Here is a 27,548-nt window from a genome sequence, read left to right as displayed (position 1 = left end):
CAGTCAAACTTCTCATCTTGAAAGTAATCCGCAAGACTGAGATATTCTTCAAGTTGACCATATTTCTGCATATACAATAAGAAAGCTAGTTATTTTACTCAAAGGAAATGAAGGTAAGCTTGGCCTTTTCAATCTATAGACACAAACAGAAACAAGCACGTTTAATGAACAAAATCATTTTTATTATAAAAAAGGGTTTAATTTAGAATAAGTTATTTCTAAATCACAGAAAACACTGGAAATAGTTAAAGCTGACTATTATTATTTTCATAACTCTCAATGTTTCTAATGTTTTAACAAAAATGTAATGATTTCAATCATTCATTTGACAAAGTCTTGTTGAATGCACAATATATATCAAATATTTCGCTAATCAATGTCTAGGTATAAGAAATATAAGACACTTTCCCTGCTTCTAAGGAGAATAGAGCTTAATAGCAATACACAAGTTACAATCAATAGTAAGTGCCATGAGTGTTATGGGGGTTCAGAAGAGAGGTCATGGTTAGTTGAGGTGACCAGGAAAGAAAGAAATTGGCTTTTAAGCTGTGTCTGGGAGAAAAATATTCAGTAGGTAAAGATTTGATAGGGACAGCTTTCTGTAGGAAACAACAGTCCATCTAATAATGCAAGACAAAAAAGTAGGAGATATGACTACAAGCTGAGTTTTTTTTAGGGAAATAGAGAGAGGTCTGAACCAAAAATGTTGAGGTAAGAGAATAAGAAGTATGAAATGCTAGGTTAAGGAATTTAGTAATAATTTGACAGACTGCTTTTGAGTGGAGGACTGAAGATTCGTACAACAGTCATGTTTAGAATAGTTTGGCAACTGGATATGAGTCAGGTAATGAGGATCCAGATTTGTGTGATAGCAATGAAGCTGGAGAGTAAGGAGCAAGGTAGCACGTAAGAGAGGAGTCAAGGATGATTTGAAGATTCTAAGGTTGAGAGAGTAAGAAAATAATGGCAGGGGTACTTCTCAGGGAAGTTGGGTGAAGGGAGGATATACATGTGATCACTTTCAGGCACGTAGAATTCCAGGTACTTATGAGGAAAGTTACTTCAGTTGAGGAGATTAAATGATTCAATGGTTTCTTGACTCTATTCATGAACTCAATCTCTAAACCCAATGGGGTAAGAAAGGATTCTGCTGAGCCACATTTTTGTGGTGACAAGGATCCATAGAAGGGTATGTGAAGAGTGTGGTTTCCTTCTAGACATGGGCCACAAAACTCTTTTTCCCTCAGGTATCTGTAATTGCATCACTTCCTCTGGAAAGGATGAAGAAAAGAACTTGTGGGGAAAGAGCCTATGGACTAGTTTGGGATTCTTTTGGCCTAGTACTCAGACAGCTTCCATTAGATATAAGTACTCTAGGATTAAAAACTTGTACTTTAAAAGTATGGGTGTTTTTCAGCTTTTTATATTATGTTTCTTTATATTCTTGTTTTCTCTATTATTTAGTAGATTTCTTTTGGAAAATTACAACTTGTCTTAGGCTCTACTAAGAAAACGAGAGGAAAATCTCTCCTTGCTTTTATTACTAAAAATGGGTAACATTTACTGCTTACTTACCATTTGCTAGGTCCTATACTAAATGCTTAAAATGTGCTATCTGTAACTCTATTATTATTGTTTTTGTTCCTATTTTACAGATGAGAAAACTTAGGCTTACAGAAATAAAGTAACTTGCCCTAAAATTCTACAGCAAGTAAGTGGCAGAGCAAATATGCAAAGCCATGCTTTTAACTACTATATTATACTGTTTCTGAGATTTAAATGGTGGGAGCGAGGCACAGCATTGCAGTGAAAAAAGAAAAATCTCAAAAAGGAAAGTGAAACTCAGACGGCAATTACTATTACTTGGCTATCCTGACCTAAAGATCTTCCTTCCACAGTTTTTCCTTACTAAAAACCTGGAGAGTTTTGGGTTTACTTTAGTAATGAAGACTACTCTCTTACAGTGCCAGAGAGACCTATCAATGAAAACAGCTGGAACTATGGGAATGGAGTATGGGAGAGAGGTAAGAACATAAAAGGAAGAATGTGGAGTCTTCTACCCAAAGCAGCAGCTAGACCTGCAAAAAGGGATGGATTTGCCAAGGGAGAGAGCTGAGAGAGGGAGAGGATATAAGTTAGCCGCAACATGTTTTTTAAAGCAGTGGTCCTTAATCTTTAATTTGCTTAAGAATCACCTACTTTCTTAAACATTAGGTGTTTACCACCTCCAAGCATGCTCAACCAGTAGGTCTGGGGTGAGGCAAGGGATTATGATTTTTTTCACAAACTCCTAACCAAAACAAAATAAAACAAAACAAAACCACACCAGTTGCCATCTCACAGAGACCCTATGTGTGTTATGTGTTCTACTCTGTGCTCTACAGGGTTTTCATGGAAGTGACCAGGTCTTATCTTCTGTGACACCTCTTGATGGGTTCGACCCACCAACCTTTTGGTCAGTAGTCAAGTACTTAACTATCTGTGCCACCTAGGGACTCCACACAAACTCCTAGGTGATTCCAATATAGGTAGTTTAGGGCCAAGTTTCAAGAAGTACCAGTTTAAGGCATGGAAGAAAAGAGGAAGGAAAAAGATATTAAAAAAGGGAAAAGGAAGAGAACAAATGAGAAGAGTTTCAGAAAGGGGAGGGATCTTCAATAATAATTTTAAATTCTTACTTATGTAACAATATTTATGCAATATGTTTAAAAAGTAAGTATAACTATAAAATTAAAACTTGATATTTTTATTGACATACTTTCTCCACTCCCTGGTTCTCATGTACCCACCACCCCATCCCAACAATCCTATGAACTTCCCTGGAAACCTCATTATCATATGAACTCTCTTCTTAATGAAAAAAAAAGTTGGAATTTTGCCACTGGCATACTATAGTATATTCTTCAGCTCTATTTTAGAATAAGGCATATCATATTATTATTACATTATAGATTTTTGTTATAATTTTCTTATCATTTGCTCTTTTTTTACACTCAAGTTGTTCCTACCCCTTTAATATCATTAGATTAAAAAGTTATCGTAGTTGAAGTGTTAGGAAGAACGATGGAAAGAAGAAAGTCAGTCTAATTGGCAGGCCTTTGGGAGGAAGGGAGCTCTGGTGGCGCAGTGGTTAAGAGCTCAGCTGCTAACCAAAAGGTCAGCAGTTTGAATCCACCAGCTACTCCTTGGAAATCCTATGGGGCAGTTATACTCTGTCCTATAGAGTTGCTGTGAGTTGGAATCAACTCAACAGCAATGGGTTTTTTTTTTTTTTTGGTTTGGGAAGAAGTGCTGAGATATCCTGAGATAATGGAAGAAAAGTGTTTGGTGGAAGAAAGGGCAGGTAAGGAAAAAGCAAGGTATGGAACACAAGCTGAGGGAGGAAAAACAGTTTGTGTAAGACAAAAGAAGGGGCTGACATCATTGGGAGTTAAGAGCACAAAGAGCCATAGATATGGGCATTGAAATAGCACTGAGTCCAAGGAATTCTAAAGGGTCTTAGTAACTAGGGCCATGAGAAAGCAGCCAAACAAAGGAGGAGGCACCCATCACAAGAACACATGCAGGGTTATCTCACACACACACACAGACACACACAGACACACACAGACACACACACAGACAGACACACACACACACACACACACACACACACACGGACAGAGTCAAGCTAAGAAATGCCAGAGCACTTGACAAATCTTGAAATTTAATCACAGCACAAAAAGTTGTATATAGGTTTATACTCGCTATAAACTTCAATGGTTTCTAGGAAAAAATTTGAGAAAGTCTATGGACAAATATTTTTTAAAGTAGGAGGAATCCCAAAAAAATGAAGCGCCTTGGGATTTTTATGTGCAAAAATGTGCACACTGTCCCAAACACACACACAACCTTGAAATACCTTCAATGCCCAATGCTAAGTGTTATTCTTTAAGCATAACATAACAACTCAGCTTTTCTTCTCCTAAGAATTTCTTTTTTTTCCTACTCCCTTCTGTTATCCCAAACTTTAGTAAGATTTCTCTAAGCTATGTGATTTGGAGATGCTTTTTATTTTTCTTCATTATAATATTATTCTATATTAACCATTAATATATATGTACAGTGATTTTTCTACACGTAGTACACAGTTCTTCATCAATGTGGTGTCCCAATAAGTCTTTCAATCCACCTAAGGTTTGGCAACACTTAAATGCACCAGAAAAAGCACTTAAGAATTTAATATTTCCTGGGAAAATGACGAGGAGAGTGGGGAAGTTATTGGATAAATGGTGACTCTTGCCTAAGGCAAACGGAAAAACACAGAAAGACAGATGGTGGGAGAAGAACGAAGTCTAACTGGCAGGGGAGGGGAGAAGTAGAAGCAAAGTAAAAGATAAAAAGCTGAAGAGACTAAAATGAGAGAAAGAAGACTTAATGGTCAAGATGCTGGGGAGCAGGCCAGGGGATTAGTGGGTGGGGGCTGTGGTGAGAGGGTAACTGTCAAAAGGGAAAACCAATAGTGATGTTATTCTCCAGACAATGGAGACCTCCACTGAGCTCTAATAAGTTCCTTTTTTGCTGTTCTCTTTTTCTTTCCCTTTGCTCATATATTTATTCCTAAGTTCTCCTTGCTTTCTTTTTTATTTTCCTCTTTTACAAGTTTCTTTATGACATAACCCAAGCAATGGATCTCAGGTCAGGCCTTCTTTTTTTTTTTTTTTTTTAAAGATAAAAATACTGTTGATCTCAGTGCCTGAAAATCTACTATTTGTTCTCTCTTACATATTCATGTAACTAGACTTGTTTCAGAAGACTGCAATCATATTAGCATTCTTTCCATGTACTATAAACAATTCTAAAAGCTCTGTGAGCAGTCCAGAGCTTGTAAGCTGCCAGTAGATCTTCAGGAATCCACTGCACTTCTTCAAAACCCCCACTTTACCCCTGATATCAAATTTAGTAATCAACAGGATATGGGGGAATCAGAATCAGTGCTGTGGCCTGAAATCTCTGCATTCCCCTTGATCTTCAGTTACAATGCTCACTGCTCAGTCCCATGTCCTCCAGAAGAGGATGTGGGCGGCATTAGAACTGGCAGCTGAGATCCTTTCCTCAGACTGGCACGAGGTGCTTCTTCACTCTCAGGTCACAAGAACTGTTCTAAAGAATAGGAAACAGACAAGTAGAGGTGAGTCCTCTACTTTTGACAAAAAAAATAAAGGAACTTAGTATGTTTGTAAGGGATACTACATATATAAAAGTGAAAGGGCAGAGACTTCTCATTAAGGGACAGTATTACTGCTTATTAAAATTTATCTGATGAGCTGAGTGAATGCTTATAAACTCTAGGCACCTATTCCGGGTAGGACAACAAAAAGCATGAAAGGAATAGGTGGAAGAAAAGACAATACAAAGACAATGAGAGGAGAGAGTTTCTTTTAAATTTCACTTTCTTCCAATCATTTATCCTTTGGCTGATCATAATTAGGCTCCCGAATCTACTGAATTGGATGGTTCCTGTACATTCATTTTACCTTCTTAATCCAGCCACTTTCTTTTGACTGACTGAAAATTCTTTCCACTGTTTCTTTGACCTGTTCATCTTCCATTTCTTCTATCTTTGCAATGGAGCAACATTCCTGGTAGAGCTTGAATTTAAAATGTTTCAGTTTATGATAAATCCTGGTACGATGAGCACAAATTCTACCAACAGTAAACACCTAAATCAAGAAATAAACATTATTATCTGACATATCAAGCCAATAACAGAATAACGAATATACAGCCTTACTGGTTTTCAGATTTTCCTTAGTAGTAAAATCTAATAAATGCATTCGTTATTTTATTTTTGTTTATATAGAAAAACCTGTGAAAGCCGTAACATGTAAAAGGCACGAACCTTTCAGAGAAGGAAAACTCAAATATTTTCCACAAAAAGCAGCAACAGAAAAGCAGTAAGATTGCAACCTGTCCAAGGCGGAAAACTTTTGAGACCCGGAATAACAAGGCAGTTCCATCAAGTTCCAGCTCTCACAGGTTTCACTGTACAATGATTCTTTTACCTTCTCTTATTCAACTCAGTCAACAAAAAAACCTGAGCATCCACGTTTCAAGTATTGGGCTAGGCACTGGAGACTTAGAAATAAAAGATGTACTATCTGTATTAGGGAGTTTATAGGCTTGGAAGAAAGACAAATGATTATGAAATGATGTGACAAATGCCATGCATGAGATGCTATCAAGGCACTTAATCCAATCTAGAAAGGAGGGGCACTTAATCCAATCTAGAAAGCAGATGTGTCCCCAAGTAGGTAATGCTTGCATTGAGTCTTGAGAAAAGAGAGTCAGCCAAGTTTGGGAAAGAGGCAAGAAACAGCTTGTAGGGTAGAAGGAATGGCACACATGAAATTTTGCAAGACAAGACCATGCAAGGTATTATCGGTACATATTTACTGAGTTAAAAATACCTAGATTACAATAATTTTCTAGCCATAAGCAACATGTAAAACTGAAACACATTCTCATACCAATACTAAACATTGGCAGATTTTTTACCTAAGTATTTTTTTTTCAAAAAATGTTGTAAAGTAAAAAATAACTTTCTTTTTAGGCATATTTATTGCCTTAATCAATGTGTCCTATGTGAATAAAACGTATTAATTTTTTTCTTATCAATCAGCTATAGGAATTTTAATTTCTATGTTTATATGGTCTTCCAGAGCCCTGCTAGCACAGTGGTTAAGAGCTCGGCTGCTAACCAAAAGGTCGGCAGTTCAAATCCTCCAGCTGCTCCTTGGAAACCCTATGGGGCAGTTCTACTTTGTCCTATATAGGGTTGCTATGAATTGGAATAGACTCAACGGCAATGGGTTTGGTTTTGGTTTAGTATATGGTCTTCTAGAATTCTGTGATTAAGAACACTCTTTGTGAAATGAACTGATCAGAATATTTCTCTTCCAGAACTTTTTGAATACTTACTTTATTTTACAAATGTATAGCTAAAACAGGAAGACTCTGAAAATATTTCATGAAAATGTTATGCTTTACGATTACTGAAACATGATATTCGTGCATAAAAGGGCACACTTAAGTGTACAGCTCAGTGAATGGCTCACTCATGTAACCAGCACCCAGAACAAGAAATAGAACTTTACCAGCAGCTGAGAAGCCCTCCCTATCCTCTTCTTCCTAACCAAGAAAAACCAAAACTAAACCAGTTGCCATCGAGTCGATTCCAACTCATAGCGACCCTTCTAACAGCATAGATTAATTTTACCTATTTTATTACTTTACATGAATGGAACCATACAGTATAAGCTAAATTGTACTGTATATATTAATTCATATGGTAAACAACTACAATGGACTGTTAACAGTATTCTAAAAACAATGGGGGATGGGGAGAGGAGGTCCACTAGCAGTATTATAGCTACTGTATGATTCTACTGCTTTCTATAAAGCCTTACAGCAATTGTTTAGGCTCTTCCATATAAAATGTAATTGCCTGCTATATTGGGAAAAAATAGTAGAACATTCTAAAGGTAATTTGGGGTTTACTGACATATATAACTATAAGTAGATTACAAGAGGGCAGAAATTAGAAATGGAAACAAGAAAACTATACGGTTTAATATTTTCAACAAATATTTGTGTTTCATACAGGAAACACATTTAAAATAAGGATTTTTAAACATCTCTCCTTCTCTTTTCCCCAACTTAAGAGTTCTTTACAGGTAAATTCCTCTTGTTTTGTTGAAATACAGAATATGATGAAAATAAAAAACACATTATTCTATGACTGTATTTTATCCACAACAGCCACAGGAATCTTCCACATAATCCATGTTCATGGCAGAAATGGTGACACTAATTGTCCTTTTAGTGAATTCATGGGAGAACCCCTAGTGGCCACTGCAACGACTGTGATGTCTTCTTACTCAAAGTGGGAAGTATTGGCAAGTGAATTGTTAAGATGTCATATACTACCAGGACTCGTTTGATGATAATGTTGAAATGGAAAAGGTACTTACAGTGAGCAAGCAATGTACAATAACATCTGATTACTTCTAATCTGAAAAACGAAAAGGTTTTCACAGAACCATGAACAGAAATCTAAACATTCGTTTCTTCAACTTTTGGGGATTTAAAGAAAGGTAAAAGATGTCCAGAGTCCCTAGGTAGTACAAACAGTTAATGTGCTCAGCTGCTAACCAAAAGGCTGAAGGGTTGAGTCCACCCAGAGGCACCTAGGAAGAAAGACTTAGCGATCTACTTGGAAAAATCAGCCACTGAAAACCGTACGGAGCACATTTCTATTCTGGCACACAAGGGGTCACAATGAATTGGAATCGACCCAATGGCCACTGTTTTAAAAGATGTTCAAAATGCCACTATCAATGCCATTTTCACAAGGAAACACATCAAACCTGACATGCCAATTATATTTTTTTATTCATTTTTGGCATGACTATCTTTGTAGCCCTGGTGGCACAGTGGTTGAAAGTTTGGTTGCTAACCAAAAGGCTGGCAGTTCAAATCCACCAACTGCTCCTTGGAAACCCTATGGGGCAGTTCTACTCTGTTCTATAGGGTTGCTATGAGTTGGAATCGACTCAATGGCAATGGTGGGGGGGAGGAATCTTCGATTATCTATCGAACATCATTGTATGTTCCCGTTCATGGTGGCCTCAGAAAAAGAGTACAATTCCAAAAATTATGGTATCTGTACTGAACTCATGACAGCAGTTATATACAGAATATTTTCCCATGTATTTGTTAAATTTTATAATTTTTCATTGTAAGAATACTGTTTTAATGTTCTTTGCTTTTATTTCATGAAATCGATTTTTTTAGATATTTGAATCAACTTTTTTTATATAGAATGTTTGCTCCTTCACAGGGATCTTAGAGCTCTATAAATGATTTGCTAACTCTACTCTACTTCCCTCTCCAGGATTAGCTGAGGACAGAAAAGGCAGTGAACGTACAGCAATATTTTTGATCTATACAACAGAATATGGTCTTTAAAGTATTAAATCACTTTTATTAGGACTCTAGGCATCTTATCTCATAAAAACTCATAGATCAGTTTTCAAAACACTAAGGAAATATGCATATGACTCTACTGAGAAAGAAATATGTGTTTTATGGTAACTTGCCAAATAAAACATTAAAGACTAATTCTGAATTAATTATCTCCATACAAACATCAGAGTGAATTTTGAGCCCAGAGGGATCTGGTCAATTATTGCCCAATAGTCCTGAGGAATCATACTTTCCAATTTAGTAAAATAATTCAGATAAATAGGATATTTCCATCTTAATAACTGGCTAGAGGAATTAAGAGATGACTTTGGGTTTCTAAGCCACCCTTCCCCACAACAGTGATATGCAGACTCACCAGAAGAAGATCTCAGTATCGTTGTACTTGTTAATGCAAACAAAACTCCACTCTTGTCCCAACTCACAGAGACCCTACAGGACATAGCAGAACTGCTCCGTAGGGTTTCCAAGGCTGTAATCTTTATGTAAGCAGACTGTCACATCTTTCTCCCACGGAGTGGTTGATGGGTTTGAACCACTGACCTTTTTGGTTTGCAGCCAAGTGCTTAATCACTGCACCACCAGGGATCCTTTATTAATCCAACACTTTCATAAAGTTAAGATTTAAAAATAGAAGTAGTCTTCATCTGCACTTTTTGTCTCTTCACATTGTGCTGCTCTGCTCTATTACTTATTCCTCAGTTTTATCTATTCATTCAAAATTAACAGCACCTAAGTACGTGACTGGAGCCCTGGTGGCATGGTGGTTAAGAGCTCGGCTGCTAACCAAAAGGCTGGCAGTCTGAATCTACCAGGCGCTCCTTGGAAACCCTATCAGGCAGTTTTATTCTGTCCTATAGGACTGCTATTAGTCGGAATCGACTTGATGGCAACGGGTTTGGTTTTCTGGTTCTTAAAGTACGTGGTTATTGCTCTAGACTCTGACATGCTTCTGATATAGTCTAGGTTTAAGTATGGTATTCTTTCAGTTCTCTCATATTAGGCTGAATAGTCTTCTTCAGTTATTCGCTTGTGGATTACCTATTTGGTGGATTATCTCCTGTAAAATTTTCTACCTGGGTCCAATTCCCCTTTGGAGGCAGAAGCGATTCCTGCCTCCCCTGCCCCAGTGATCTCCGCCTCAACCTGCATGATGCATATGTAGAGAATATGCCCTCATTTTATTATCTGACTAAATTAGGAAATGAATCTGCTGTATATGACGAATTTTTCACATTCAAAAACTGTACTCTCTTTCCTTGTATTCTCCACTTGTGAAAATAATCTAGGGTGATTTGTGCAGGCTTATATATTGAAAATTTCTAAATACTGAAAACTGAAGTTAAAAGAAAACAATACCTGCTTATCATGTGACATGAAATCATCTGTTTCCATAGTTCTGGTATTATATAACTTTCCTGATAAATGCACCAAATATGTACAGTAGCGATGTAATCCACAGGCATGGCAGGAACGGTTTTCAGGGTTCTTCTGGCAAATATTTACATTAGAGTAATTTTCTACCCGCTCCTGAATCAATTAAAAAAACAGAATGAAGCTTTAAAAGATAAAAATAAATAAATAAAACAAAAAGAAGCTAACCAAATTAAAACCTATCTTAGGAATTATAATAATAGGAAAAGATGTAGGTGCAAAATACACTTAGATTTCCTACTTTAATATTGACCACACAGTTTGTTTGATAATTTAAAGAAAAAATAAATTTATCATCTAGGTTATTAAATGAGAAGCAACCAGACTAGAAAAAAAATCTGTTTTATGTCTCTTACATTCTTCAGAGTAATTAAGTGACTTACTAAGCACACCTACTCCTCACTTACTGACTTGCTTAGGTTCCAAAGACCAGGTCATTACATGAAAACTGGTGTTATGTGAAAATGGAGGATGACCACATCAAACCACAAAAATGGAAGATGACATGTTACATAATTACATAATTGCCAAATTGCATCATTACATAACTGCCAAACCACTGAGAATCATGGCCTAGCCAGTTGACATATAACCTTAACCATCACAGCCAGTGTTACTATAGCCTAGCACTTCAGCATTTGTTACTGCCAGACATATGCTGTTAATGTGCAAAATGGCTGAACAGTAGATTTTCTGCTATTGTCATAAATGAGAAATGCCAGATAATGAGACAGTAAGCAAAGAGTGGGTGTGTGGTGCTCTTGATAAGTAATTTACTTTTTTTCCTTCTTCTCATCTCTAGTTAAGTGATAAGGAGGTACTGATTAGTTAAAATTACAAAAAAAGGAGCATCAAAAATTCAGGATAATTTAAAAAAACGTATTGACTTTAAGTCAAAAATTCAAAAACTTGAGAAGAACAGATTTAGTCTCTATCGTATGGATTATATCATAATACTCCAGAAATAATTTCATCCCTGCTGCCAAAAACAAAAACTAAACTCATTGCTGTCGAGTCGATTCTGACTCATAGCAGCCCTACAGGACAGAGTAGAACTGCCCCATAGGGTTTCCAAGGAGTGCCTGGTGGATTCGGACAGCTCTTAACCACTATGCCACCAGGGTTTCCAATCCTGCTACAGTCCTATGAAAATAAACAAGTTACAACTAGGATTGCCAGGTGTCTAGAATTGATATGGACAGTCCAGTAACTGAGTTACCAGGGAGCAAACAAACTGAGAAAACATTTGTCGTTCATAAATAAGCTTTATTAACATTCTGTGAAGTTACTTGTGTTTGAGTATTTTTACTTACATTCTAGGCCTAGAGTAAACATCACAGTTCCAACTGGAGATCACGTTTTACCAGAATATTTAAACTGTGCATAATAAACCTACTAGCATGGTTACTATTAAAAACTTTTTACCATCGAGATGATTCTGACTCATAGCAACCCTATAGGACAGAGCAGACCTGCCCCATAGGGTTTTCAAGGCCGTAAATCTTTACGGAAGCAGACTGCCACAAGTGTCTCCTGTAGAGCGGCTGGTGGGGAGTGCTTAACCACTGTGCCACCAGGGCTCCTTAGTATGGTTACTATTAGTGGTTATTAATCGATTAATCCATAGATATTAATTTAGTATCCAATACACTGATTAATTTCCTTTTTATACTGTGTGATTCACAGAATTGTCTTTTGTCTGCTTGCCATATTTCTCATACCTCATGGCACTGTTTAAGAAATAATATTTGGCAGATTTATTAAATAATTCTGGCCACATTCAAACAAGAATTTACAACTTTAATTTAGATCCAAAATTCCATTAGAAACAAAACGGTTTGGTGTTTACTGGCAGCAGCAAAGTAAAATTTTTACCAGCAAAGGGAATCAACGTACATTCCTTTCAAGGGACACACAACAGCCTTCCAATATCTGTATAAGTGGCTTCCTTTGGAAATTCACTACATCGTGCTCTAAGTACTTTTAATCATGAGAAATCTCTTGACAAAGTACTTCAATATGTGGATGATCTCAATGGAGGGAGGGAAGGATGGTAAAAAATATCCTCTAAGTTCTCTTTATGAAGGCTATACTTTAGATATGATGTTTATTCTCACTGAGGAAAGCGCATCTCTTGAAAGGTGCTAATTTTTTTTTAAAAAGAAATGGCTGCTCCAAATTTGTTAAAACTGGTACAGTATTCTGTTTCAGTATTTATATGAAGTGTCACTAAAGAAAGAAATGTGTCATGAGCACTTTATGGACTGATTAATGCAAACTAATATTTAATCAATGAAAAGTAAGCTGTTTATGTAAATATGCCTTTTATTTGTTCAGAAGCAAAGATGGATGTTTGAAAAAATAATAAAAAGCACACAATCTAATGTAAAATATTGTACCTAATTTCAATTTTCATCAATAGTTTCTATGTATATACATACATATCATATATACATAATTTTAGCAAATGAGAACAGTTTTTGAAATCGTCTAGAAATACTATCGAAAAAGGTCATAGACAGTATGTCAACATAATTTTTATATTAACAGAAATGGTTGCTCCTAGAACCGTTAAACCCATGGACTGGCCTACAGTTTTTAAGGAACAACCACTAAGTTTTGGATTAAGGCATACTCAGTCCTAATGATAATGTGAAGCCCAAGAATCAGTGTTAGGCACAATACTCCAACTTCTTTTTAGATATCTGGTATATTCATGCAACACATTTTAGGTCCTTGACATTTCTTAACTTTCTGGGGTAGATTCTTGTAATAGTTATTGCTAGTGTTTACCAAATATTTTCAGCTTTTCTCCTTCCAGTTACATGGAAATGGTAAGTGTGCACTTCTGCCTCCTCTGACATTAGGTATCACCATGACTTGCTCTAGCCAATAAAATGTGACAGCAGGCAATGTGTGTCACTTATGGGCTGAAATTCAGAATGAATAGGTAACTAATCACTTTCTCTTCTTGCTTCTGTGGTACTCATTTAGAAGCAAATGCTGAGATGAAAACTCTTATCAGTTTGGTTCCCTGAGTGACTACAATAAACAACATCTCTGGTGACTCACACTGGGCACAGAAGTGAAAAAAAACTTGCTGGGTCAATCTATTGAGGTTTTGTTGTTGTTTCTATTTATTATTTAGCAGTATAACCTAGCTTATCCTGACTAAAATAGCTATAAATCATCTATGTCTCTAAATTTTTAAGCTAATATTTTACTGTATCTTATAGTTATTATTTTAACATTGGGTTATCCAAATTCAGTATAATCTACTATGATATGATATTGCACAGTATAGCATACAGGTCAGAAAGACCCTTGGTTTAAATATTGGCCTGGCTAATTACTAGCTTTGTAATCTTATGTTAATCGATTTTTCTGAATCACAGTTTCCTCATCTTTAAAATGGAGGAAATAACAGCAGCTTCCTCATAGGCTTATTGTGAAGATTAAATAACATACTTTACTTTGCATATAAAGTACCTGACAAAAATTAGGTGATAAATAATAAAATACAGTCTATTTTTTCTACTGAAGAAAACAATATACGATGTTCTAAGCATTGGGCTATGTACCTTACCTTCAAAGTAAGTAAATATTTCCCTTCAAAGTAGGTAAATAGTTCCTATGTCTAAGGAAGAAACAGGGGTTCAGGGAGGTTAAAAATTTTCCCAAAGTCAAAAAGATACATATGGTGGCCCTAAACTCATCCTCCAACTTGAAGCCTTCTACATCTTTCTGAAATCCCATAACTGTCCTTTAAACCTAATCATCAGTTCCTAAATTACCATCAGGTATGAAGGCTGAACAGGCCTTGGATAAAACCAATCTTCTGACATGACATAAATCAGCTAGGGGAACTAGTGATTTAAATGTTAGAAGGACTTGAAGGAACTTGAGAGATATTTTATTATCTTGCCATTTTTCTTCTTGCTAATCATCAGAACATGGACCGTTAGAAGTTGGGGGGGGGACCTTAAAAATAATATAGTACAGCCCCTACCATTAGAGATCAAAAAACAGAAACCTAGAGGATAACATGGAATCTAGCAGATTTTATGAATTAAACAGGTGCTTCCCCGAAATAGTAAAATTACAAAATCTTAAGGCAAAGAAGGATGTCACAAAGTATCTAGGCCAGTGTTCCCCAAATTATGTTCTATGGAAATCAAGAATCATGAGAGATAATAACAAGTATTTCCTGAAAAGAAGCCTCAAATGCATACTTGTAAAATACAAAGTGTAAAAAACAAATTTGTCAAGTATTACATTCTATATCCCCCTCTTGAAGATTTGCAGTATAAATTTATATATTAATCTTCCTGAAAAGTCCTCCAGTAAAGAAACCAGTTTAAGTTAAACCTGATGTTTCTCAAACTTCTTTGGCTACGGAACGCTTCTGAAACAACAATTAACATTCTGTGGCATAGAATAATTAAGCAGAAAAGCTTAATTATCCTAATTTAGTAACTGCTTTGGTCTAGTCATAGCAAATCTCCTCATTTCATAGATGGCTAAGTCCTAGAGAAGTTCTAAAGTTACTTATCATTTATTGACTATAGTTAGTGTGAATGATTCAAACAATAACAGCCTTTAGAAACAATAAGCTGATAATTTAACAAAGAGGAATGTGAACACTTTAGAAGAGGATTCAGTCTAACTGAACATTGAAATACTGAGAGGTCCCCTCTCCACTATTCCCCATCTCCTTCCCCCATCCTGGAGATAACAAAAAAAAAAAAAAAACTGTATACCTTATATTGCTCTTTCCAACGACTTCTAGAAACTAAACTCTCTAGACGAGGCTGAACAAAGCGGTCATCCAAATAATGAAGAGATGTCAACATATCTTGTGCATATGATTTCTGCCTGGTGCCATCTGTTCAGGGAAATAACAACAAAAATCACTTCTCGCATATAAAATATTTAAATAATTTTTACTTAAGGATCTCTTCCCATAGTTTTAAGGAAGATACTTAGTTGGTTGGTTAGAGGGCATTTTAAGTTAAAAAAAAAAAATTTAAGAAGTAAAAAAAAAATCATGCGAACACAGCATTAGGGAAAGAAAACAGAAAAACGACTCTACAGTTCTTCTTCTATTAAGCTTTAACAATTACTTTATGATAAGAGAAACAGCCAGATGAAAAAGCTTTCCATACTATTATCTTCTATTCTCTTACACAAAACTGACATGGATGAGTTATTAAATTCTAGATAAAGCTCAAAGTTCTGAGTATGGCTTTCCAGGCCCTCTGCAATTGGCTTCATTCTACCTATCCAGTGGTAACCCCTAGTGCCAACAAATCAGAACCCTCTCTTGTAGCCAGACCTGTTTCCTCACTCCCCTTTATTATATACCTTAAAACCCATCCTCGGTGAGTTGATTATGGCTCACAGCAATGCTACAGGACACAGCAGAACTGCCCCATAGGGTTTCCAAGGCTGTAATCTTTACAGAAGCAGACTGTCACATCTTTCTCCCACAGAGTGGTTGATGGGTTTGAACCACTGACCTTTCGGTTTGCAACCAAGTGCTTAACCCACTGTGCTACCAGGGCTCCTTTTATATACCTTACCTGTCTATTTATACATATCTATCATATTCTCTGAACTTAAACTTTGTTTGCCTTTCTTTTGGGGGCTTCCTTAATAGAACTGTTGTTGTTAGCTGCCATGGACTCAATTCCAACTCATGGCAACCCCATATGTGTCAGAGCAAAACTGCAACAATAGAGGGCTTTTCAAGCTGCCACCTTTCAGATGCAGATTGTCAGGCTTATCTTCGGAGGTACCTGTGGTGGGTTCAAACTGCCAGCCTTTCAGCTACTAGTTGAGCGCCTAACCGTCTGTGCCATCCAGGAACTCCTTTAATAAATTAATATATTTATCATGTTTAAGTCGCTACAAATTCAAATGCCTTACCAGGGTTTACAAAACCCTCTGCTATCTGTCCCTTACCTAGACCCCTCTGAATTCATCTCTTCTCCTCTCCCCCATCTCATTCTACTCCAGCCACATAGGTCTTCCAGTTGTTCTTTGAACACACCAAACTTATTCTTTCCTAAAGGTGCTGGCACTTACTGTTCTCTAAGAGCCATACATTACTCCCTCTTTCACTTCATTCAGGTTTTCCTTCAAAATTCACATCAGAGACCTTCTTTGACAAATCTAAGACAGACTTTCTTCTCCCTTATCATCTCCTTACTCTATTGTTTTCGAGAATGACTCACCAGTCGAAATCTTATTATGTTATGTATTTGTTTACTTACGTATCGTCTATGTAGACTTTAAGCAACCTGAGGGCAGGAATAACATATGATATTTACTGCCATATCTCCAGCTGTTAAATAATGCTGAGTCCAGCATTATAAATTATGAGAGAAATCTAGTTTTGGCACTTAGGTTGGGTATTCAACACAACATATTTTTAGTCTTACTACATGCCAGATTCTGTGCCAGATGCAAGGAATACATATGTATATAAGATATAGTTCTTCCCATACACTCTGGTAAGGGAGGCAGGCAAAAATATACTTTAAATACAGTGGGAAAGTACGTGTACATGAATACCAACATACTCAGAATGATGGCAAAAATAAAGGAGAGATAAATACTACTTGAGCAGGTCAGAGACGGGTTTCACAGTGGAAATGTTTTCACACTCACATGGAAAATCTGGGGTACAACTGGCTTATATTCTGAGAAAGAAAAGCATGTGTAAAAGTAGTGGAATATAAAAGAGCATGTAAGTTTTAGTGAAATACAGGGAGGCTGGAATATGGCTGTTGAGCCATCCTGCTGTTTCATGAGTAGATAGCCTATACCCTTAAATTCGCTGTGAACTCTTGAAGGGCAGGGATCTGTAACTTACTTCTTTTGTACTTTTTGTACCTTCCACAAACACTAACTAGCTTTTTATATGAATACATTTTGATATAGTTGATCCTAGAAGGATGACTGGAGAGCCTTAACAATGGTCCTCCTTGGTTTTGCTTAATATATTTTTTAAAGCTATGTTGTTTAAAAATTGAAAAAATAAAAAAAGAAATTGTTCCATTCATACTATTGACTTACCATACAATGTTCCCAGAAAAGATTCATCTAAAGCATTGATCAGCAAAGCCTTCACAACTCTTTCAAAGTGAGTATAGGGATCACTAAAAGAATCTGAAATTAATTTTAAACAAATATTAGAATCTAGTAGACAAAACAATTACCTGTATTTAAAATAGGTTATCTTCCCCAAGGTTAAGAAATTAATACTACAAATAGAGAAATAGCTTAATTATCCTAATTTAATAGCTACTTTGGTGACTTGTCTAGTCATAGCACATCTCCATATTCCAAATTTCCTGACTTCTAATCCAAAATTTCTAGTTGCTACTTCAAATAATCTCCACTTCTCAAATTTAGCGAGGCAAAACTGTTCAGGGAATGTTATGAAATATGTTCTGGGAAAAAAAAAGTGCCTGTGCACTTAACTATCAACTTAATTAGAACAGGAGAGAAAATCTCTAAGGGAGGATGTTCAATATGTACGTGAAATTCTTTTCTTATTCCTTATCTATAAGAGAGCCTACATATGAAATTGTTCAGAAAATTGCGACCCCTGCCAGCACCCCAGTAGCTCTCAAACTTCACTTCTCTTTCTGCTGCCACAGATTTAGAATTTCCTGTAGTCCCTATCAATATAGAAAAGTTGTGTCTTCTCCTTTCCACACAAAACATATAAGCCTGATTTTCCAACAACCTGTCTGGTCCCTGGAGTCATCTGTTGATAGAAGTCAGTCAGGGATAAGAGAGAAAGCCCCTACTATTTCCTACTACCCTTGGGTCAAAGTTTACTATGGTTGTGGAAATGTTCTCTATTAAATATGACTCTTTCCTTGATCAAATGGCCATTCTAAAGCATTTGCCCAGTTCTGGGCACCTGTGAAGATATATCAAGAACAACTTGAGTATTTTCGAGAAATGTGGAAAATGCGTGGCAAGGGATTAAAGCCAAATAAAACCTATCGCAAACATTCACAAATAGATTTTGACTTTCTTTTCAGGTAAGTAAAAAGAAAGATGGGATTCACTTCTATTTTGGTTCCTTAATAAGGGCTGTATAACTCTTTCTTAGACTTTAAGGGAAATTTTTAGTATGTACTCTTTTCTAAGGAGCTAACCTTACTGAATAAAGTAATCACAGTAAAGTAGTAATAAATCTAAATGACAACAGCAGATAATCTGCACTGGTGCCCTTAGACTTTAGAGGGCCTATGATACATTGAAAATTATAAAAGAATTGATCATGGCCATAAAATATTTTTTAAAAAATCAGTAGAGCATAATTGAAAAATGAAATGATACTTAAACAGAATTCAATGTTGACTATAGACTTTCATCAAACTCTGGATGTAATATTATGGTACTGGTACATAATTTGTGAGCATCCAAATGTATCTAAACTCTATTCTAGTATTCTCCAAATTGTATTAAGGGAGTACTGTTTGGGGAATATTAATAGATACGTTGAGAAAAAAAACAATCAAATCTATCCTGTGTACTTAACAATCAAACAAACTGAAATAGAATTTTTTATCCCATTGAATTTATTCATCTCGAACATGCCCAATGTGACTCACCCACTAAAGAGTTTTGGGAACTGTGGCTCTATTTCAAAGACCCTGATAGCGTTTTCTTTATGACTAAGAGGAAAGGGAAAGGGCAGAGATTAGAATCACCTGGGGATTTTTTTTTCTAATCACAAAATCCCTCCCCTACCAATGTGTATCAGAATCTTCTTCCAAAGAGTTAGGAAGAAGACCCCTATTTCGTTGTGTTTGTGGAGATGGGTGAATGATGGTGGAATTACGCTCCTGGCATCTCACATTTAATACAAAGTAAAAATAATTAAAATTTATTGAATAAGTACATGCCTGGAATCATTCCAAGCATTTGCATGAATTGTTTTATTTCTCAAAGCCACTGAACTACTCATTATCCTCAGTGTATTTTCAGATAAGGAAACTAAGATACGCTGAAAACTTTCTTATCATCACACAGCTAGTAAATGTTAGAATTCAGGCAATCTGACTCCGTATTTCCTGCCCTATCTTCTAAACAGATGTTGGCATACACGACACTTAGATTTGATATTATGCTTCAGAATATGGCCTTTTAGACTTGGATGGGGTCTTAAGAGAAAATTAAATTCAAATCTCACTTACACTTAAGCAAAACGACACACTGATGAAATGAGTTAAGGTCACACTACTACACAGAGGCAGAACTAGAATTAGAATCCAGCCCTCCTCTAGAGCTTTACTTAATGCTTTCATCCCTGCATTGGATGGGCTTTTGTGGACTACTTTAGGAATACTGTTTAAACACAGCCCACTCCCCACACCCAGTTATTTAAAAAAAAAAAAATAGGAAAAGGATACTGGAAAACCACTAACATTGTGTTTATGCATAATTTGATTTTTCCAAGGTAGTTCATCAATTTCCTCACACCCAATAACTAGATAGTCTAGACATTCTCTTGATTCTCCGTACATCCTTTATCATATATATTAATTTCACATATACGCAGTCGGAATCGACTCGACAGCAACAGGTGTATTGGTACAGCTCCTATAGATCTGGCTGTCATTCTCCTGCAAACACTGCACTGTTTTACATACTTCAATTTTATGACTTTTTACATCAGGCAGAGCAAATTCTTCCAATTTACTGTTCTCAAATTTTATTTATTCTCATTTTGTTGTTCTTCCGAGTGAACTAAGAATTGTTTTTGCAAAACTGAGCTTAAAAATATCAGAAGTAACTTGTACTATGTATTATTACCTTTTGGAAACATGCTATGTCTCTCCATTTATTCATGTCTTCTTTTCTATTTCACAGTGAAGTTTATTTTTCTACCTATACCAAAACAAACCTGTTGCTGCTGAGTCGATTCCGACTCACAGTGACTCTACAGGACTGAGTAGAACTGCCCCCAGAGGATTTCCAAAGCTGAAATCTTGACAGAAGCAAACTGCCACATCTTTCTCCCAAGGAGTGGCTGCCTGCCTGCCTTTTGGTTGGTAGCCAAGCACTTTAAACCCTGAGCCAACCAGGGCTCCTTTTCTACCTATAAAACCATGCTTTTCTTGTTAGGATTAGGCCTACAAATTTTATTTTGGTTGCTAATGTAAATGGAATTTTTCCCTATTTTATCTTCTAAATAATTATTGCAAGTATATGAAAGTCATGGAGTTTTGCTCATTAATTGTGAATATGGCCATTTTTCTGAGATCTCTTACTAATTCCAAAATGCTCAGGTTCTCTTGGGTATTTGTGGGAGATGAGCTTACTGGAACACTCTAGAGCCGGAGAGAGAGAGAGTCTTCCAGAATTCCTGGGCAGATTCTGCTTTCTCCCCCAACCTCAAGGAGGATGTGGTCTTACTAGTGATAAGTTTGTTTCAAGAGTCAAGAGAATATTTACATATATTCCCTTAGGTAACAGTACAGATTGCTGATCAACTTTCTTCTGGAATGGAGGGGTAATCTCAGTGTAAGAGGGCAGGGACAGAGCAAGAAATTGGCTTCTTTTGTACTCTAACAGGTCCCTCTCCCCCAAGGGAAAAAACATGAAAAAAGCTTTGGAAAGATATGCTACATTTACTCCTGCTCTCAATGTATTCATATCCCTTAAGTTCTGTATACTTAGTTAAATAAATCAGAAACTTATACTTCAGCATATACATAATATTACGTTCAAATAATGTCTTTTTCAATAGTTTTTTTTATTTCGTCTTCATATTATTGTTTTGCTTTCATATGTTTTATTGCATTATTCAGACTAAAGTTAGTAAGAAATATTTCTGTCTTATTTCTTATTTTATAGAGAACACCTCTAATGCTTCATTATAAATTTGAGGTTGACTTTTGGTGTGTGACCCACTAAATAGATCTAGAATCTATATAGAGCTGGAAAGCAGTGGATTACCACTAGTCTGTCCCTCTATTTTCTATCGTATCTTTTCTAGGAGTTGCAGTCTCAGAATAAATAGAGAGAGATACTAATAGGGATTGATGACACGGGAAAAACAAGACTACTACTGTCTTCAACTGCTTCAACCTTATAGCAGGGGGAAAACTACCCTGTTTTGAAGTGGTATAGATGCATCTCTCAGAGCCAAAAGGCAGAGTGAGGAAGTGAACAAAAATGTCTTCCTATAGGTAGGAAGGCAAAAGTGCTCTCTACAAAAAGGCAAAATCGCATAGGCCACTGATTGTGATTCTCCCTTGAGTAATGAATCAGAAGTTAGATATTTCTCTCAGATTTTGATCATATGTTAAATATGAGTTGTTGTCAGTGCTGTTATAGAGGCTTGAGGGAGAATGAATCTAGGAATACTAGCCTAATTCCAATTTAATCCATCCCAAAGAATAGTGTTCATTTTTCATCATATAGGTTATTGTTTTAATGAGAAAATACATTTTGATTCCCAAATTTAGAATTAACTTATAGAAACTTCTCAAACATTATCCTTTGGTAAATGGAAAATTCCCTATATTACATTTTATTTATTATATTCACATATGGTATAAATATTAGTAAGTATTAAAAACATTAACCAAGTTATTATCTAAAATATATGATTTTTTTCTCTTGATGTTTTAAAAAATCTGATTCGCATGAAACATTTTTCTGAATCTATAAACTATAAAACCCAGAAGCCTTCAGCCAAGGTACTTATTTGAATCCTTCAGCCATCCATCCATTCAACAAACAATGAGTACCTATAATGTGTAGAAACTCTAATGGTTCTTAAGAATACAAAGACAAGGAAAGTTGATGAACCTTTTTTTTTTTTGAGAGGGGCATCCATTTGGCTTAATTTATTGAGCTTTACATTTTACACAGAGTAAAATTCACTTTTTGGTGTACAGTTCTATGAGTTTTGACAAATGCATAAAGTCGTGTAACCAGCACCACAACCAAAATAAGAACAGTCCTACCACTAGTCAAAAATTCCATCGTGCTACCTCTGAATCATTCTGTTTTGTACATATCGAATCTGAGGTGCCTGAAAGGCACCATGATGAAGATATTCAGTAATAAGATGAAAATTTAGGTTTTATACTAAGGAGAAATTCTAGGCTGGAGATAAAAGCTTAGAAATTTCTGCCTAGAGATTGGGCTGAAATATGGGTAAGGGAGTGCTCAAAGCACAAGCAAAACAAAGGTGGCTTGGTGGATGGAACCCTTGAAAACATCAATATTTATGTGGCAAATGGAAATAAAAGAAAGCAGTATTATAAAGTGGAAAGCAGGAGAGAATGGAATCACAGAGGCTAAAAAAAAGAAGAGTTTTCTGAAAGTGAGAGTGGTTAATGCTGGCAAAGGACATAGCAATGCCAGGTTAATATAAGAACTGAAGAGTATTTCAGTAACTAGGAGGTTATCGATAATTTAAGTGAGAGCAATTTCACTGGACTGATGGGTGCAAGAGACTGAGTACCATGTTCCGTAGTTACCAGGAAACAGAGACAAAAAGATTTAGAACAGTGGCTAACAAAGCATTCCAAGCAAAGGAAGGATAGGCATGAACATGGTTACAAGTTGAGGAAAGAAAGTTCGTAAAGATAAAGTCACTCAAACAAACAAAAAAAAAGGTGGGGTGGGGGGGGTGGATGATAGAGCCAGAGGAGAAGTTGTAATTAAGAAAACACAAAATAAAAGGTATTGCATAAAAAATGAGCTACATCCTCCCCTGGAGTACAGGCTGTATTTAGAGTAAGCAAAGAGGTGTAGGGTAGAGAAGGAAGTTGAAGTGGTTCCCACAGGTGGACTTTTTTATTTTTCTTAATTAGCAGGAGTGGGAATGAATGGGTATCTCTCAGCAAATGTTCTACCACAGTCTATATACATAATCCAGAATGATGAGAACATCTCCTAATTATGTGTCCCTGTGACTGAAATGTCCAGGTGGCAGGTGTACTAGTGTCTAGTGATATAAGGAAAATTGTCATTAACTTACAGTACATAGGTATCTATTAGTGGCATCTCCATAACAGCTAAATTTTCTTGAAATTTGATCCATCTACTATTATAAATTGTGAGATCTAAATTAAACCATGTCACACTTAATTTTAGTAAATGTTGCCTTTCCTAAAATATTTGGAAAGAATGTTTTATTGAAGAAAAAAATACAAAATGTATCAGTCTTGCAGCCTGCTTATATCAGTTATAAAACATCATAAAAACTATCTTCAAATATATGTACAGCTATAGGAATCAAGGAGCCCTGATTACTCAGTGGTTAAGAGCTTGGCTGCTAACCAAAAGGGCAGCAGTTTGAATCCACAGAAACTTCTTGGAAACACTTTGGGACAGTTCTACTCTGTCCTATAGGGTCGCTATGAGTCAAAATCAATTCAACGGCAACAGGTTTGGTTTTTGGTTTTTATAGGAATCAGGGAGCCCTGGTGGCACGGTGGTTAAGAGCTATGGCTGCTAGCCAGAAGGTCAGCAGTGTGAACCCACCAGCTGCTCCTTGGAAACCCTATAGGTAGTTCTACTCTGGCCTACAGGGTCACTGTTAGTCAGAATCCACTTCACGGCAATGGGTTATAGGCATCAGAGTAATAATATTTAAAGATATCCTAAACTTTTCAGAATTCTATTATCTATATTTTAGTGAATTATATGAAAATACAAAAGATTTTAATTTCCTCTCTGATAGGTTTCACCGAGTGAAGCCTCAAAAGGCCAGAAAAAATGAGCAGTTCTCAGACTGTGGTTACAAACCCCTGGGGGTCCCAAGTGGTACAAATGGTTGATGTACTTGGCTGCTAACTGAAAGGTTAGAGGTTGGAGTCTACCCAGAGGCACTTCAGAAGAAAGGCCTGGTGATTTACTTGTGAAAAATCAGACACTGAAAACCCTATGGAGCTCATCTCTACTCTGACACACATGGCATCATTATGAGTCAGAACCAAAAGTGACTGGTGATAAGGTCAAAGCAATAATACAAAGATATTACAGTATTTCCCTTTCCACTATGTTAAAATTTGTACTGATGGTGCAAAAGCAATGGTAGCCCCTTAGCATGAATCATAGCATTAGCACTAAACTACTAGCAATCACTGTAGTGATCACTGCTATGCACTCACAGTTAAGGAAAACAAAGAAAAAAGCTAGTTTTACTTAAGAACTTCCTTCATAAATTAGTAAAAATTATTAATTTATTAAATCTTGAACGTTGAGTACATATCTTTTTAGTTACTCTATGGGATGCAATGGGAAGTATGCACTTAGAGATAAAAATGCTTATGCGGCATACAAAAGTATGATGCCTGTTTTGAGGAAAAGTTAAACTTAGGCAATTGTTTGAGTTGGGAGCTGAAAATGCCTCATTTTTCATAAAATACCATTTTTTACTTAAAGAATGACAAACTGGTTATTCAGACTTGGGTATATGGCAGACATTTTTCTCAAAACTGAATGAAGTGAGTCTGTCACTTCAAGGACAACTAAGAATATCTGTCAATCATAAAAATCAAGTTTTAAAATATAAATTAGAATTTTGAAAAACCTTTATGTGCTACTGTGAGCTTGACAGCTTCCCAATATTTAAAGAATTTTCTGAGACTGGTGGTGATATTAATGAATGTGATTTTTTAAAACTGTATAATAAATTAATGTATCAAATGAAAGATCTGCATAACTCAGTGAACTAATATTTCCCAAACAGCCAATGCACAGAGTTAGAAAATCAGATACAGGTAAAAAAACATCTCTCAAAATGCAAAACAGACGAATGGACTGTAGTCTAAGAGAGTACTAAAAGTTAATTTTTATGGTTTCAGATTCCATATTGCAAATAACTTTTAAGAAATTATCACTTGTTGACTTTTGGTGTGGTATCAAAGGAGAACATTCACAATTATTTTGAAAATACTATTATAAAATTCCTTTTTCCAACTATATAACTGTGTGAGGCAAATTGGTTTCTTCCGTTTCAACCAAAACAACATATCACAGCAGATTAAATGCAAATGAAAATGTAAGACTCCAGCTGCCTTCTATTAAGCCAGACATTAAAGATATTTTTAAAAAGTCAGTCTTCTTATTTTGGGGGAAAATACAGTTATTTGTTATAAAACTATGTTATCTATATTAAAGTATAATGAGTTTATTAATGTTATTTTAAATTAATAAATATTTTTAGGACTTCTCAGTTTATATTTCTACAATGGTAAATACTGATAGATGTAATCCACATAAACAAAAGCTTTTTGTAGTGCTTAATAATTTCAAGATTCTAAAAGATTCCTGAGACCAATGGAATAAACTATTATCTGACAATTTAAAGTTACCTGGAAATGCAACCATAACTTCTAACCAATGATTTAGAACATGATATTAAAAGGCTGACTTGCTATATCATTATTAGAGCACACTGTATTTTTTTGATATTTAACTTACAGAGAGAATTCTGTTTTACTAATTTTAGTTGTGAAGTAGTCAATTTTTCTTCTCGTTGACTTTCATTCTCTTCATCACCTTCCTCATCTTCTACTATAAAGTCACCAATAACAGAATCATCTCCATCTTCATCCTCACAACTCTCTTCCTCATCTTCGTCATCTTCATCATTACTTGGGCAGGATTCCTTTTCAGAGTCCTAATTAAATTAAAACATACACTTCAGTATACTGTGCCTTTGTCAGTATGAATGTGAAATTAACCATTACATCTGAAACCAAAAAATGATCCACAGAGCTTCATATTTTAAAGTTAAAAAAAGATTTTGCCATGTAAAACGCTGCACTTTTGAAATTAGAAAGATACTACTGTATCTTAGTTAAGTGAGAGGAGCCTTTGTGGCGCAGTGGTTAAAGAACTCATCTGCTAACCGAAAGGGCTACAGTTTGAAGACATCAGCTGCTCTGTGGGAGTCGTGGCCGTCTGCTTCCGTAAAGATTTACAACCTTAGAAATCCTACGGGGCAGTTCTACCCTGTCCTACAGGGTCACTATATGAATTGGAACTGTCTCAACAGCAGTGGGTTTTTTTGAGGGTTGCTTAAATGATGTAAAACATTTAAAATGAACAATAAGGTCATAAGTAGAAGTTAAAAACAAGAAAAACCATACAAAACAATTTCCATTTTTAAAAAGTGATGGACTGAAGCTCATGATAAAACTATATTAGGTGTAACACTGTAATCAAACATGTTACAGGTTACTGGATTAAAACATAAATTCTAGGATTACTGAGAAATAAAACAGACTTAGCACTTTTGATTTTTATAAAAATTAAATATGTTAAACAAAGTTGTAAAAACGTAACAAAACCAACAAAATAAAACACACCTCAAAATCTCTTTCACTATCACGTCTCTGACGAGATCTTTGTTTTGAGAGTTCTTTCAGCTTCTGGAGTTTTTCTTGTTTTCGTGCAGCTAAAGTTTTTTCAGATTTTTTTTGCTCCATCTCCAGGGAAGAACATTCATCTTCAATCACTCTACGTGGACGTTTGACACCTGCTTTTCTAACTATTACATCACTGTCATCACTCTCATCACTGTCACATATCACAGAGGCTATACTTTTTCTCTTTCCTCGTTTGATGTGCTCTTCTTCTAAATCCTCCTCTATTATTTGTCCAGTGTATTTGTTGAGATCATCATCCTCCTGACTTGGATGACTTTCATAATCTGTTAAGTCAAGACTATGTTTGCTTTTGTTCTTTTCTTCTTCATATGTTGAACTGTTGCCAGTGTTAACGAGATGCTTACTGTTGTTTCCTTCATTTTCAACTTCAATTAACTTAAGTTCTCCCTCATTTTCTGGCTTTTTATTGCTATCAAGCCCTGTGTTACTATCAAGCTCTTCATTATTATCAACACTTTCATTATCATCAACACTTTCATCACTATCAAACTCCTTATCACTGTCAAACTCTTCACTACTATAAAACTCTTCATCACTATCAGATAATTGTGAGATACTATTTCTTTTAGTCCGCCTCCAATCAACTCGTGATTTCTGCTTGGGCACTTGAGTTTTAGAACTGTTTCTTGTTTCACGTCTTCCAAC

General features: G+C 35.8%; 1 protein-coding gene across 1 annotated transcript; it reads right to left on the bottom strand.

The window, feature by feature from the left end:
* CCDC82 (coiled-coil domain containing 82) lies at positions 1 to 27,548 on the bottom strand (the record flags this gene model as incomplete). The annotated part of the gene is made up of 7 exons (XM_023739850.1): positions 1 to 133; positions 5,517 to 5,702; positions 10,384 to 10,554; positions 15,219 to 15,343; positions 17,539 to 17,631; positions 25,933 to 26,131; positions 26,823 to 27,548. Coding segments are annotated over 7 exons (1,539 nt in total), but the record flags the coding sequence as incomplete, so codon positions are not given.

The sequence above is a fragment of the Trichechus manatus genome, unplaced genomic scaffold (assembly GCF_000243295.1).
Source record: "Trichechus manatus latirostris isolate Lorelei unplaced genomic scaffold, TriManLat1.0 scaffold00141, whole genome shotgun sequence".
NCBI lineage: Eukaryota > Metazoa > Chordata > Mammalia > Sirenia > Trichechidae > Trichechus > Trichechus manatus.
This window is presented reverse-complemented; position numbering and strand designations above follow the sequence as displayed.